This window comes from Oncorhynchus mykiss, chromosome 17, assembly GCF_057628025.1.
Source record: "Oncorhynchus mykiss isolate SJ-2025 chromosome 17, ASM5762802v1, whole genome shotgun sequence".
NCBI classification, from domain to species: Eukaryota; Metazoa; Chordata; class Actinopteri; order Salmoniformes; family Salmonidae; genus Oncorhynchus; species Oncorhynchus mykiss.
Genome location: NC_143038.1, coordinates 24,281,243 through 24,297,802, shown reverse-complemented (window position 1 = coordinate 24,297,802; position 16,560 = coordinate 24,281,243). Strand labels below are relative to the sequence as shown.

At 42.9% G+C, this 16,560-nt stretch overlaps 1 protein-coding gene across 30 annotated transcripts in view; it reads left to right on the top strand.

The window, feature by feature from the left end:
- The window catches only part of chd6 (chromodomain helicase DNA binding protein 6), a 108,013-nt gene that overhangs the window by 13,648 nt on the left and 77,805 nt on the right, over positions 1-16,560 (top strand). For 29 of the 30 annotated variants that reach the window (XM_090205113.1, XM_090205109.1, XM_090205121.1 and 26 more), the window contains exons 3-5: positions 14,119-14,699; positions 15,401-15,560; positions 15,903-16,052. In XM_090205113.1, the coding sequence (XP_090061239.1) occupies positions 14,119-14,699; positions 15,401-15,560; positions 15,903-16,052 (891 nt within the window). Of the gene's footprint in view, positions 1-11,370; positions 14,700-15,400; positions 15,561-15,902; positions 16,053-16,560 lie in introns of all 30 variants that reach the window. The other variant, XM_090205116.1, reaches the window with a different exon arrangement.

Here is a 16,560-nt window from a genome sequence, read left to right as displayed (position 1 = left end):
TTCAACAGGACAATGACCCAACACACCTCCAGGCTGTGTAAGGGTAGTTGACCAAGAAGGAGAGTGATGGAGTGCTGCATCAGATGACCTGGCCTCCACAATCACGTGACCCTCAACCCAATTGAGATGGTTTGGGATGAGTTGGACCGCAGAGCGAAGGAAAAGCAGCCAAAAATTGTTCAGCATTTGTGGGAACTCCTTCAAGACGACTGTTCAAAAAGAAAATCCAGGTGAAGCTGGTTGAGAGAATGGCAAGAATGTGCAAAGCTGTCATCAAGGTGGCTACTTTGAAGAGTTTAAAATATGTTTTAATTTGTTTAACACTTTTTTTTTTTGGTTACTTCATGATTCCATATGTGTTATTTCATAGTTTTGATGTCTTCACTATTATTCTACAATGTAGAAATAAAGAAAAACCCTTGAATGAGTAAGTTTGTCCAAACTTTTGACTGGTACTGTATATATTTTGAATAAAGATCTTAGTTCAACGCAGAAAATCATTCAAACAAAGTCCGATGGGTTTTCAAAAATGTTTCCCGAAATATTTGCATACAGTCACAAACCCTTCTGCTGCTGCGGTCAATCAATGGCCATGACATTGAATATTTTCTTCAAAGAGAGGATGCCGTATTAAGATGCATAATGTAGCCAAAACTACTGAAAATAGCCTTTTACAAGATGAAATCATGACGTGAGCATTTAGGAGACAATGGACATATAGGCTTATAGAAAGAATCAACGAACTCGCACACCCCAGTAAAAGCACCTGTCAATCAAGGCCACCAGCGTATGTCAGGCACAAGCAAATATTTCTCCTGTCCTTAAAATGTATTTAAAAAAAGCAAGGCCTACCTTAGGCTTAGCTGAAAGTAGGCTATAAGATAATGAATTGAAAAGGAAAGTTTGAATTGGACAGCTATGCTAGTATGAAGATGAAATTGACATTCATTAAAATGGAAACAAATACTAGTAACATGTCCATAACTTGTTTTTTATCAGCTGATTATCGAGGAGAGAAGTGTTGGAAAGATTTGGGGAAGGGTAACTAAACATTTCTGCAGCGTTGAAGGTCACAGTGCCCTCCATCATTCTTAAATGGAAGAACTTTGGAACCACCAAGACTCTTCCTAGAGCTGGACGCCCAGCCAAACTGAGCAATTGGGGGAGAAGGGCCTTGGTCAGGTAGGTGACCAAGAACCCGATGGTCACTCTGACAGAGCTCCAGAGTTCCTCTGGAGATGGTTGTCCTTCTGGAAGCACTCCACCAATCAGGCCTTTATCACTCCTTAGTAAAAGGCACATGAGTTTGGAGTTTGCCAAATGGCACCTAAAGGACTCTGACCATGAGAAACAAGATTCTCTGGTCTGATGAAACTCCATCCCTGTGGTGGCAGCAACATGCTATGGGGACACAGGAAAACGACCCTAAGCACACAGCCAAGACAATACAGGAGTGGCTTTGGGACAAGTCTCTGAATGTCCTTGAGTGGCACTCAGCCCCGGACTTGAACCCGATCAATCGAACATCTCTTGAGGCCTGAAATAGCTGGGCAGCGACGCTCCCCATCCAACCTGACAGAGCTTGCTTGAGAGGATCTGCAGAGAAGAATGGGAGAAACTCCCCAAATACAGGTGTGCCAAGCTTGTAACGTCATACCCAAGAAGACCCAATGCAGCAATCGCTGCCAAAGGTGCTTCAACAAAATACTGAGTAAATGGTCTAAATACTTATGTAAATGTGATATTTCAGTTGTAATGTTTTATACATTTGCCAAAATGATGGCGTATTGTGTGTAGATTGAGGAGAAAAAAACGATTTTAATCCATTTTAGAATAAGGTTATAAATTAACAAAATATGGAAAAGTAAAGGTGTCTGAATCCACATTCAAAGTAAGCTGTGTGGTACACGGGTGAGGTTCTCTTCTTCCTCTCCTTCCACTTTCCTCTCGCTCCACTCCTCCCTTGAGAATTAAAAAGGGTATCGTTAGAAAGGTTAACTTCCCCTCTATTACAGTAAAATAATATGACCGGTTCTGTTGGATCAAACCTCAAATGGAAATAGCCTGTTGAAACCACTTGCCAGAGAGGAAGAAGTGATTTCTCATCTTTGTTGTTGTGAGTGGCAGGGGGAGGGGCTTGGTATGTGTGTAAACCAAAACCTATCCAAAATAAACCCAATGCATTTCTATTGGCTTATTTTGGCCCTAAGTTTGTCGCCTGCCTTCCCTCCTTTGGGACATCAGGACTTGACATTAAGGCTTACCCGCTTGTCCAGGGGCAAGTCCCCCCCAAAAATACTTGTCCATTCGGACATCTGAAATCTGGTTGTTCAAGTAAAAAAATCACAATCAAACAATTACTTCGATCAGAATTGGATCAGGCTGCCACTGTTCAAGGTTGACATTCTGAGTATATTGCCCATATATTTACTATAGCCTATTTCAATGAATATGTTGTTTTACACAAAGCAAGAGGACAATGTATACAGAGCTAAGTTTCACCAAAGCAGCACAAAATAGCTGGTCAGAATGATTATTATTATATATATTTTTTTCTCTCTGGTAAATGATCTGGGACAATAGCCAAAGTCCAGTTTTATAACGGACACTCCGGTCTTATTGTTTGTTATATTTTCTCGAAATTTGTTATGAATGACTTAGCATATTAACACTAGAATGGCCACTGACATTTTGATTTTGTACAAAACAAAATCACCCCCTTCCCTGACTGTTCCTAAATGTTTGTATTTTACACTGCTTATTTGTCAGAATTTTGAAATCACAGACAGAGTATTTAGAGCCTTTTTACCTGTTCCTAACTTAACCTGCCAACCCAATGTGCTGTAGGCTGTGGTACCCAGCCAGGGGCTAATTCGTCTCTCACTCCTCACTGAATGAATGACAAATAGATGAATTGGAGATAATTTAAATTAGGCATAACTGAATGATAAGGAGGGCGAAGAGGTTGATTTTAATTTAGAAAGACAATAGTGTAATAATGAGTTTATGCCTTCATCAGCAGCAAATAATTTGAAACGCGCCTTGGGGGTTGATACCATTCTCTTTTACATTTTACTTTGTAAAAATAAGCTGTTACAGGACTGTTTTAATTACTGTAACTCTTTAATAATATAATTTATTGTAAGGGAAACAAAAAACATGGTATGTGTTAGAGTGGGCCTTTAGAATAATGCAAAACATATCCTCGACTCAAAAACTTGATTTGTGGGAAACGAACGATGCCAGTCAGCCTGCGCAGCCGGCCCGTCGAAACAACACCTAAACTATATCACAACTAATTTCACTCATAATAAGAGTTAGCCTATAGACAAGATTTAAATGGACAAAAATCTGATGAGTGAGAATATTAGGCCCTATCAGTTGTCAAATTGTACATGAAAAGATGGGGGCATCTTGTTATTTGCAGATGCAGGGAAAGGGTCATCACTTTGATTTCTATAAAGTATGTGAAGGAGCACATTCTACTGTTTCTATTACACTTACTTTTGTCAAATAACTCATAATTCAAGAGGTGTGCAGTTTTATTTCCAAATGTCACTTTTTCCAAGGATATCCATGCTGTCCATGCTTTCATCACCGTACCACTCACGCGGCAGCATTGACATTCGTATTACACTTAACAGCTTTACCCCATTTCATTGAGCCCTAATCTGTAGGTAAAGCTGTAAGGGCAATATGAATGTCAATATGTGCCTGTACTGTGTCCCTGCCCTCTCTCTCTGTCCCTAGCTAGCTCGCTATGAAAGATGCAAGTATCTGTGTTCTCGGAAATATGGCAACTAATCAGTCTCATCCGCTCCAAAAATACTGAATCTTAGGAGTCGATTCCGAGTGGAATGAAATCTTGACACTCAGAAATGAGAGTCGAGGAATCAATTATTTTGGAGTTGACTCTACACAACTACATCATCATCATTAACACTGATGGAAAAATGGCAGAGAAAGGCAAGCAACAACAGCAAAGTCCTTTATGGCAATACTTTGAGAAGCGAAATGAGAAGGAAATGCAAACTGCGAGGTGAAATTTAGGTACGTTAATGGTAACACGTGCAGTGCTTAACCATCTGAAAGGGATGAGACGCAAATCATTGCTGGCAGCAGCACAGCTGCATTGTAAATTTATACGGGAAACCGATGGCTGTTTTAAACGGGGTCTCAAACCTAAAGGGCTTTCAAACCATGAGAAAACAAGATTCTCTGGTCTGAATAAACTAAGATTGAACTTTTTGGCATGAACGCCTAGCATCACGTCTGGTGGAACCCTGGTACCATCCCTACTGTGAAACATGGTGGCAGCATCATGCTATGGGGATGTTTTTCAGCGGCAGGGACTTTCAGGGTTGAGGGAAAGCTGAACAGAACAAAGTACATAGATCCTTGACGAAAACCTGCACCAGAGCGCTCAGGACCTCTGACGGGGGCAAATGTTCACCTTCCAACAGGACAACGACCCTAAGCACACAGCCAGAGCCCAGACTTAAACCAGATCAAACATCTCTTTAGAGACCTGAAAATAGCTGTGAAACGACGCTCCCCATCCAACCTGACAGAGCTTGAAAGGATCTGCAGAGAAGAATGGGAGAAACTCCCCAAAAAGAGGTGAGCCAAGCTTGTAGCGTCATTCCCAAGAGACAGCATTCAACCATGGAAAGATGTCTGGGAATATGGCTGAATATAAACAGTGTAGTTATTCAATCGCTCCCTATCCCAGTCTGCTGTCCCCACATGCTTCAAGATGACCACCCTTGTTTCTGTACCCAAGAAGGCAAAGATAACTGAACTAAGTTACTATCGCCCCGTAGCACTCACTTCTGTCATCATGAAGTGCTTGGAGAGACTAGTCAAGGATCAAATCACCTCCAGACTTACCTGCCACCCTAGACCCACTTCAGTTTGCATACCCCAACAGGCCCATAGATGATGCAACCGCCATCGCTATCATTGGCCATTTTAATAAATGGATCACTAGTCACTTTAATGACACTTTAATAATGTTTACATATCTTGCATTTCTCATCTCATATGTTTCTACTGTATTTTATACCATGTATTGCATCTTGCCTATGCCGCTCGGCCATCTCTCATCCATATAAATATATGTACATATTCTTATTCCATCCCTTTACATTTGTGTGTATAAGGTAGTTGTGAAATAGTTAGATTACTTGTTAGATATGACTGCACTGTCGGAACTAGACGCACAAGCATTTCGCTACACTCGCATTAACATCTGCTAACCATGTGTATGTGACCAATAATTTTTTGGGGTGGCACAGCTAGCACTGCGATGCAGTGCCCTAGACCACTGCGCCACCCGGGAGGCCCCGTGACCAATGCATTTTGATTTGGACTTTAGGCTGTAATCGCTGCCAAACGTGCTTATGTAAAATGATATATTTCAGTTATTTTTTATTTGTTTTTGCTTTGTCATTATGGGGTATTGTGTGTAGATTGATTGCGGGAATTAGTTTTGGGTATAAGGCTGTAACATAACAAAATGTGGAAAAAGTCAAGGGGTCTGAATACTTTCCGAATGCGCAGTAGTAGAATTCGATGCACACTTTTCCACAATGCATTAGAAGAGGTGTGCTGCGAGTGATAGGCCCTAGTTCTCTTCAAGTAGCCAAACTTAATTGGAGAGATACCCGAAGCTTCTACCTTGGTGTTCAAATGTAGGCTAAATAGCTTTTGTTCTCTTTAAAATGATCACGAGTATTGCATCACAGGCTAGCTTCATCTTTGAAAACAGAAGTGTTATTTTCTGTTTTCTCACTGAAAAGTATTCCTTGTTCTCTTGTCAGAACTTTAAAACGAAATACTAAAACATCTTTTGATTTCTGAATGTGTCGGCACCAGTGACTCGGGATGTGGCTGCGTTATTGATGTTATGTTAATCAGGCATATGGATTGTTTTAGTTTGGTAGGCTAATCTACCTATTTTCATGTATGGATCAAGCCTTAGCAGTCGTTCTGATCTTGTTTCCAATGATCAGTGCTTTACTTTTTTATTAGGTTGCAGTCTGGCGGTTCTGAGTTTGCGATGCACCTGACTATCAACATTTTTCTGTGCAATAGCATTTTGATTTTAATATTTGAAAAGTTTTGGTGTGTGTGTGTGTGTGTGTGTACTAGGCTTTGATTTAATTAATATGTTGTGGCAGTTTGGTTTCACCAATAAATATGTTGAAATGGAACCAAATGATCTGTTTCTGTCTTCTATCCTATTAAAAAAAAATGACTGATGGGATTCATGGTCTGCTACGTTATAGGTCAAATGTGTAATTATGCCTATAACTCCATTCCTATTATATTCAAAGTTTAGAGAAATTAATCAAATTGGAAATTAGCTATTTTCAGGCTGGTTAGTGCGATGCATGTCTGTTGAATTTGGAAAACTCCACCCACACCGGCCGTGCCGCAACTACTTAGCCAATCAGGAGCCGCTACTCCGTGATGTATTGTTGTCTCTACCTTCTTGCCCTTTGCTGTTGTCTGTGCCCATTAATGTTTGTACCATGTTTTTTGTGTTGCTACCATGCTGTGTTGTCATATGTTGCTGCCTTGCTATGTTGTTGTCTTATAGGTCTCTCTCTTTATGTTGTGTTGTCTCTCTTGTCGTGATGCTGGTTTTGTCCTATATTTTAATTAAATTGTATAATTTTTTTTATCCCAGCCGGAGGCTTTTTTCCCCTTTTGGTAGGCTGTCATTGTAAATAAGAATTTGTTCTTAACTGACTTGCCTAGTTAAATAAAGTTACATACTGCAGTGCAGGCCGTGGCATACTGTATAATTTTTACTAAACTGTACGTGCTAAATAGTGTGCAACAATGAGTAAATAGTATGTAGTATGGGTATTCGGACACAGCCAATGTCTTTAGGGAGGTAGCATGGGGGAAACATTGACCTGGCTGCAGTTGTGGCGATCGACAGCTCAGAAGGCTGTATTGATTCATAGGGAATTTGATTGCAGGCAGCTTCTGTGTGGTCGACAGAGTTGGCTTGCATGCGAGTACACTGCAGCACGTCACTAGGGGCTGCGTGTGCGTGCCGCCATGCGTTTGTTTGTGTGTGTGTGTGTGCAGTCGCTAGTACATGGGATACGTAGAGCCATGAAGCCTCAGAACAGTGTGCCGGCAGCTTTGTGGTTCTGGAGACAGGAGCCTGGATGGATTTGACAGGGATAGTGACAGACCGAAGTCATGGAAGAAAGTGGTATGAAGGAATATTATTTTGTCTCAGACAAAAAGCCATGGTCTTTTTGGTCTTTTTCAGTTTTTGCGCTGCCAGTTTGGCTGTTTGCAAACTGGTGAACGTTCTATGAGTGGGTTAAGACCTCAGTTCGGCTGGCGCCGAGTTGAGCTTGGCTAGGCGAACCGAACGAGTCACTTTTTTTTTTTTTTTTTCAAGCAAAAATCTGTCATTCATTTTGACGTTTTTGCCCGAGGAGATCTTAGTCACGCAATTTTGCATCTGACTTGGATGTTTGTGCAGTTTTTCTCAAGTGAAAACATTTGCACGAGGACGAGTCATCTCTCATTGAATAACAACATGCACTTCATTGAGGAATCCCTACTGTTGACCAATCGCTGATGATGGGGCGTAGACTTCGGCTACTGACTTCTGCTTGCCTGGTGAAAAATATAGTGTGCCTGAACAGCCAGAAAAACCCTTGCCGAAGTCCAAAACGAACGAAAACGTCACTAAATGTCGTCATAATATGTGCACAAACTGTTTTGTCTGGAAAGCATGTGGACACCTTTAGCAGGTGTCATTTACATGCAGTGCAGTGGTTCGTCCTTTAAAAGTTGCAGCGTACTGCAGCACAGCTTGCGTGGTGCCGCAAAATTGTATGGCACGTTATTTAAGTGCCAAGCACTGGTACCATTAATGCTAGTTAGTGCTAGTTTGACCATGAGGGCATCTTTGAGAAGCATTTGATAGCCTTCATTAGTTGTTGAACTAGAGAATTTAAAACTTTTTTTGTAAGAACATTGTATATGGGACTGATTTTAAGAGATTTTGCTTAGTTAATTTGGTTAATATTATGGTGTTTCTATTCCAAGAAAAACGAAAAACTCTCTGGATTTCCGTTAGGATGGAACAGAAAATATGGCGCTGTATAATGTGACGGTCGGGAGTCTACAGTACTGGGCTATTTAGTTAAAGAATCCCCGTGTCGTGCGGGCACGTGGGAGACGGGTTCAATTCCCCGATGGGGAGGAAGAAGTAGTCTGTCCTTTTTAAATAAGAATTTGTTCTTAACTGACTTGCCTAGGTAAATAAAGGTTACACTAAGAGCTTAACATTTATACACTAACCAAGACCTGAACAGAGATTCAGTCAAAATAAAACATCTCATTGATTTATCAAGACCAGTCCCCATGCATGCAGTGCAAAACGTTGTAGGCTATTGCTTTTAACTTCAATATGATCTTTAAATAAGACCACCACTTTTAACAGCACATTACTCAACACTAGTGAGATTCATGTCGCTTATGGTAGCCCTACAGAGTGTCAAAAAATATGACGTGACTCTCTGCCAATAATTACATATAGAGGATTGGATTATTGGAAGATTCTAAATACAAACCAAAAGCCGCCGCATGAGTCTCCCAGTGGCGGCCGGCACAGGTATCTGTAGCAACTCATTTTGCATTGCTAGGCAGTGACTTAGACAGCCGTGCCACTGGAGAGGCCCCTTCCACGAAGTATCAAAATACAGAGTCTCCAAAATGGCCTCAAACATTTTTTAACTAAAGTGTGCAATTTGTAATCTGTATAAAGGCCAAAATAATATTTGTGAAGGCCAAAACATTTATTTCTGTTTTTAGAGGGAGAGAAATGCTGGGCCAATTGTGCGCCATCCTATAGACTCCCAGTCACGGTCGGATGTGATACAGAATAGGGGATACAGCTGGAGAACTGCAAGGCAATCCCATTGTGCGCCACTCGGGAGCCATTACCAATATGACCAATATATATTGTCCTGATAATAACAGGGTTAATAATATATCTGTGAGAATATCCAAGGGGCTTTTATATAATTCTAAATTAATAATCGCTTTGTGTAAAAATAATATTTAGGAGATTTGGATTTTTGTACAACAGGGTTGGTCGGGAGTGGGCTACACTACTACAGTAAGAGTAAAATAATAAAAACCTTATTGTAACAACAGTTTTAGTAAGTAATACTGAAGTTGTGCACAACTATCAGTTTCTGCTTTAGGTTTATGTCGCCCATTCATTGTCAGTTAGACACAGTAGACCCAAAAGCATAATCAGTGCTCCCCCTTGTAATCAACTCCCCCTTGCGCTGGTCTGGAGCAATGAAGTGGTGACACACAGGGTACCGTATTAAATCACAAATTACCTCTAAGTACCGCAGCATAGTCGCAAAACTTTTAGAGGAGCAACCACTGTACCATGGTATGTTTTCATGTCCTATTAATGACTTTCTGTCTAGGCTATATGAATTGTAGAAAACCCTTACAGTGCTACTGGGCATTTTCTCTCCGCTCTCTCTAACTCACAAACTCTGGGACACCTTTTCACTTTGCAGAGGAAGGGTAACAATTTATTTTTTATTTTTTTAGTACCCTTCCCCAGATCTGTGCCTCGACACAATCCTGTCTCGGAGCTCTACTGACAATTCCTTTGACCTCATGGCTTGATCTTTGCTCTGACATGCACTGTCAACTGTGGGACCTTTTATATAGACAGGTGTGCCTTTCCAAATCATGTCCAATTAATTGAATTTACCACAGGTGGACGTCAATCAAGTTGTAGAAACATCTCAAGTATGATCAATGGATACAGGATGCACCTGAGCTCAATTTTGAGTCTCATAGCAAAAGGTCTGAATACTTATGTAAATATGTTATTTCTGTTTTTTATTTTTAAATTTTCAAAGAAATCTAAACCTGTTTTCACTTTGTCATCATGGGGTATTGTGTGTAGAATAATTATTTAATCAATTTTAGAATAAGGCTCTAATGCAACAAAATGTGGAGGGGTCTGAATATTTTTCCGAATGCCCTGTATCAGAAGTTCACTTGCTATATAATGAAGCACATGCAACCTTTACCGTCGATTCATTTCTTCCCAACTCTTTCTTTCCCCTCCTTGCCTCTTTTGACCTCACAATCACAAGGCAGGCAATACGCTTGACCTCCTCTTCTACGACAGACTGTTCACCTACTAATCTCACAGCCATCCAGGTCTCTGATCACTACTTTGTTTCCTTTTCTGTCTGCCTCTAGCTACTCAGCCCATAACCCAGATGGCCATGCCCCATTGCAATCTTCGCTGTCTCTCTCCCACTACTCTTCTCCTCTTCTCTCCTCTTCTATCTCCCGTCTGCTATATCCTTCTGCCTCTTCGACCCTACTCTCCTTCTTTTCCGCGTCCTATGACTCGCACTGTCCCCTTTCCTCCCGGACGGCTCCGCTCTCCCCTCCTGGCTGAGTGACTGTGAGTTTACAGAACAGGGCTACAGGCGGCTGAGCGAAAGTTGAGAAAAATGAAACTTCCGATCAACCTTCCACTCCCTCTTCTCAACCTCTGTATGCGCTGCTAAAGCCACTTTCTATCGCTCAAAATTTCAAGCTTCTGCCTCCGAACATCCGTCTCCCTCCTTAATCCTCTACCCCCCTCCTCCCGTACTGCGGACGACTTTGTCAACCACTTTGAGAAGAAGGTTGACGACGTCCTTTCCTCATTAACTCAGCCTATTGAGTCCATTTGTCCCATTCACACAGAACTACCCTACGCCTTGACCTCTTTCTCCCCTCTATCTCTCTCCAGATCCTGCTACTAGTGAGGTCCGGACGCCTGACAACTTTCCCGCTCGACCCTATCCCCTTCTCCCTTTTCCAGACCATCCCTGGAGACCTTTTCCCAATCCTTACTTCCCTCATCAACTCATCCCTGACCACTGGCTGTGTCCCCTCTGACTTCTTCAAAATGGTCCAGAGTTGCTCCCCTTCTCAAGAAACCAACACTCGACCCCTCTGACATCAAAAACTACAGACCATTATCCGTTCGTTATTTTCTTACCAAAAAACGTGACACGTGCTGTCTGACCAACTCTCTCACTCAGAACGATCTTCTTGACCCTAAGCAGTCAAGTTTCAAGCTGGGTCATTCAACCGAGGTGACATAGAGAGGATCTGTGTCTGCACCACGTACTCTCACTACTGGTGTCCCCTAGGGCTCGGTTCTAAGCTCTCTCCTCTTTTCTCTATACACCAAGTCAATCTGCTCCATCATATTCTCACATGGTCTCTCCTATCATTGTTATAAGGATGACACTCAACTTCTTTTCTCCTTCCCCCCTGCGTGCCTGGCAGATATCTCAGCTTGGACGTCGGCCCTCAAGCTCAACCTCGACAAGATGGAGCTGCTCTTCCTCCCTGGGAAGGCCTGCCCGATCCAAGACCTCTCCAACACTCCAGGGTGTCCCCCTCCCAGAGTGCAAAGAACTGAAAACATCATAGCATTGACTCGCTCCTGCAGGCTCATTCTCTACAACATCCATAGAGTACGACCCTACCTCACACAGGAAGCGGCGCAGGTCCTAATCCAGGCACTTGTCCTCTCCCGTCTGGACTACTGCAACTCGCTGTAGACTGGGCTCCCCGCTTGTGCCATCAAACCCCTGTAACTTAGGCTGCAGCCCGCCTGGTGTTGAACTTTCCCAAGTTCTCCCATGTCACCCCGCTCCTCTGAACACTCCGCTGGCTTCCAGTCTCGCATCCACTACAAGACCATGGTACTTGCCTACGGAGCAGCAAGAGAACCTGCCCCTCCCCACCTTCAGGCTATGCTGAAACCAGAGTTCCCCGTTCTGCCACCTCTGGTCTCATTACTTTTTTCCTTCTTACTAGATCTGGCTTTGCTGATAGCTACTTTATTGAGTAACAATTTACATAATATGACTGTGAGGTGTGGTTGTCCCACTTAGCTATCTTAAGATTAATGCAATAACTATAAGTAGCTCTGGATAAGAGTGTCTGCTAAATTACTAAAATGTAATGTAGTGTATGCTATTGCCTACTTCTATGGCCTAGCCTTATAGCAGGCCCTGTTCATACTGTATAGATCACTGTGTTGCTACCACCAGGTACTGCTAATGTCTTTACATATTGCATACTATGCTAGTTCACTGCTAATGTACATAGTGTGATTACGGTGCTACGTCCTGCTCGCTAGCCCAGTGCTATTAGCCGCTACATGCTAATCCGTAGTCATTTATATTGTGTTGCATAGCGGTGCTATTACTGTTAGCCTGTGCTACATGCCTAATTGCTATTAGCCTTTGCTGATGTGTAATAAATTCCCTGTTCTATTCCATTACAGAAAACCACTTCACTTTCATCTATTCCATCAGTCTACTTCCTATTGCCGTGTCTGTTTGTTGTGTGGTAATAAATGTGTGTTCTGTACATCTGTCTCCTACTGGTCATTCACCCTTCTAACCCGAGGACCCAGGCCGATTTGTACCTAATAATTTAAACTTTTGAGATCTCCACTATTTGGTGGCACTCTTTTTCATGAAGGCTGAACATGTGTGTTTTCCATCTCACAATCCTAAGAGCTCCATTCAAGGTGTGTGTGTGGAATTTTACTATCTGACCAAGGCTGTGTCCTAATGACAGTGGTTGGCCTTCTCTCTTTCAATGGTTCAACCAAGCCTGAAGACTGGCAAAAGCAGCTGTTGACCGATGCAGGCGATCGGGTAGCGTCTGTCCAATCAAATGCTAAATGGGGGAAATGCCAAATAGTCCCGCGAGCTGGCAACGAACGAGTTACCACAGAGACTGCGTGTTTACGTTGCTGCTTCCCGCAGCTTGGTACAGACCCTGTTTCCGTGGCAACAGCCCTGATTCCAACTGGCGCTTGGGAGTCTGTTTCATTGACATTATCCTCATACCTGCATGAGGCAGGCTGCAAATAAACGCAGCGCGGCAGAAATTGCATGCCTAAGTCATCCCATATACCCCTCCACATGTGCTCTGCCTTGGTTTATAAATAACATGTTGCTCAAAATGGGCCCGCGACGATATTAGCCCATATCACATGAATCGTGCCATATCTGCCTTCTCTACACACAATTCTCTGCTGGAAGTGATTCAGTGCTCATGGATACAATTGGTGAAGCTATAAGAACATTATATTGTTGCTATATTAAAACTCAAGGACTTCTCTCTGACCTTATGTGTCCTTGAGTTTTAATGAGTTCTGGGTCTGCTTTTGTATCTTTGTAGCTGTAAAAGTAAACCTCTTGGCATGAGTCTTGACTAAAGTTATGGTTTCATGTGCTCATAATTTTGTAACAATATTAACACAAAAGCATTGAGGAACGGATTTAGTCAAATTGGGTCAGACCTCGACACCCTGGTGATGCATGCCGATTTCACCTGTGTGTTTGACCTTCACTAATGGATTGATTCAGCTCGTGTACAGATGGCTATGCATGCCAAAATCATGTTTAATATCTGGACACGCCCATAACAAATAATGCCTCCCCCCTCCCCCCACAACATCAGGGTTGTGCACATCTTTACTATATCACAGAATTGGTAGACCAGCGCAGGCCCTCTTGACTGACATCTTTCATTTCAAGGGCTAGTCATAATGTGTCATGGGAAGGGTATAGATTTTATTTCTCCGTATAATTAACTGCATTATGACAGCCCAGCAGTGCATTTGAGGAAGGGAGAGGGGAACATGGAAATGCAGAGGATTGAAAAAATTCAGAACCGTAAAGGAATTCTGAGAATGGAATTAAATATTCCAGAGGATTTGCAGGCTTTGGGGTTTTAACCTCTAATTTGATACATGAACATTTGTCATGTGCCAAATTTTACTGAGAAAGACTACACTTAAAGAAAGCCCAGTGGTAAAATCTGGTGATTTAGTTATTTTTCTAAAGCCATTGTGTATTGATTCTGAACAATGACTGGATTTGCATTTGCAGTAAGCCCACAGTTGTTTACTCTCATTATGAGTGGAAGATAGAGGCATGACACCCATTTTATTATTTTATCTTGGGTATTTTCATTGAGTCATTAACACATCTTCTTGTTTTCTTCCAGATGTCTACCATCCACTTACTAAAGCACACTCCAGCTACAGCAGCCTCTACTGCCACTGACCAAAATGCACAAACTCCATTTCCCAGCGGACCTTTAGGCTCCAAGGACCAGATCAGGGTCCTAGGAGGCGGGCAGATCAATCACTGCATGTCCCACGCCAAGCACCCCAGGATGGGCGAGGCGGGCACTAGTTCAGGCAGCCTCAGCCCCTGCGCCCCCTCGTCACCCCTCAATAGCGAGGAGGACGATGGAGGAGGCGGGCGGCGGGCGAAGAAGAAGAAACGAAAGAAAAAAGACAAAAAGGGCGAGCCTGGTGCCGCCTGGCAGCACAAGGGCTCGGAGAAGGACAACAAACCAAAGAAAAAGAGGCAGCAGAAAGAAGGGAAGGAGCTGCTGCCATGCAAGTCTAAGGCGCCCAAGAAGTTGGAGGTCAAGGTGAAGGAGGTGAAGTCGCCGAAAGAGACACCAAAAGAGGTGAAGAGAGGGAGGAAACCCAAGGTGCAGGCCCCGCCCCTGGCCAAGCCCCCTGCAGAATGCAAGAGCGCCCCATCTCCTCCCAGGCAGAGGGGCCGCAAACCCAGGTGAGGAGCTTTTTACCGCTAGTGCTTTCACTCTGTTTCTCGATTGATGGGTCACAACCAGGTTCTCTTGGGTGGGTGCGGTTAAAGACTTGGTTGTATTTAGTTAGAGACATGGTTGTGTTTTTCTAGTTTGGAAGAAATGTTTGGAATGTTTGGAAGTCTCACTGCTGTAACTGCTTCATCTCCCCTCAGTTGGAGAGATTGGATTTTCCCCAAAGGGGGGATTTTTCCAGGTTGTACCATGTCCTTGAACCTTTTTAGGTGATGTAGTCGTGGGAGTTGGGAGTTAATATTTGTCCGGTGCTAATATTTAGCAAAATTCTGTGGTCTGGTTGGAATTTCCATAGCAGAGTGAGGGGTATTTTCCTAATCACTCTGCAGGACAGATTTGAGAAATTAATACTGTGGGTAACCTTTTTTTAAACCTATGCACTCTTATTTATCTACACACCCCCAAAAAAACATTAAAAAAACATAACCAAGAAAAAAAAAAGTCCCACTCATCCAGCTGTGGGTATTCTCTGCAAGTATAGCTGCTGAGATGTGAGGAGATAAGGCGGTAAATACACATTGCAGGCATGACCCACTGGTCAGCTGAGTACGGATTACAAACACTCCCTAGTTCCGACCATAGAAATAAAATTACTAGAATAGACATTCTCTAGTATTTATATGGTGCCAACCCTGCTGTGCCTCTACAGAGAGCAAGTCCTACAAGGGCCGGTACCAGTGGAGAAGAAGAAAAAGGGCAAGAGGAAAAGCGTGGCTGTCCTCCAGGAGGCTGGAGAGAGCGACGACGCGGCCTCCCTGTCCACGCTGGTCGTGGGGGGAGAGGAGAGCATCGACCCCCTTGACAACACTGTGAGGAACTGACTAACAGCATGAGGGCTGGGGGAAGGGCAGGATAGGCTGAGTGACACTTGCTTCTCTAAAACCTCACTATTACAATGTTTTTATGTGGTAGCGTACATTAGTATAGCTGTGTACTGCCTGTACTGTATTCTTAGATTTTCAATTTACTTGAAAGCGGTGGTTTGTTTAACACCACAATCTACTTACTTATCATGCTGACACTCCCCAAGTAATACTTTTTTATCAGTATACAGTATTTATCTACGTAGTACAGTAGCTATTGCTTGAATCGATTACACTAAGTTAACCCAAACCCCCCCTCGACCACCCGCTATCTTTTTTCTCTGGTAGAAGCGTCGCTCAGGGCGACAGGTGAAGCGCAGAAAGTACAACGAGGACCTGGACTTTAAGGTGGTAGATGATGACGGGGAGACCATCGCCGTGCTGGGGACAGGCCGTATCCCTGCCCTCAACGCTGCCACTCTCGCCTGGCAGGCTGAGGTAGCAATCTTGTTCTTGTCTTTGGCCTTGTCTGAATACTCCTACTATCATCCTAATAGGCCTTTTGTGTATGCCAAAAAGGTTTTATGTTACATTTTGAAAAACTAATTCAGACTTCATCTAGTATGAATTCGTTGCACTATTGAGGAAGAGAATTGTCTTTTCGGACACACGTGTTTGACAACAGCTGATTATGTCATACTCATTTAGACTTTTCATCTAGTATGAATTCGCTGCGCTATTGACGAGGAGAATCATCCTTTGACAACAGCTGATTATCAGATAAGAGAAGGAGCTGTGCCAAAATGAATGAATGGAGGGGAACAACCCAATTGCGCATTAGATGATGACTTCTCATTGTGGATGACTGTATGTTTGTTGCTTTTTGCAGTGGTTCTTAAACCAGTCCTCGGGGACGCCCAGACATTCAATGTATTTGATCTATTCCAGAGCTAGCACACCTGATTCAACTTGCCAACTAATGATCAAGCCCTTGATGAGGTAGTTC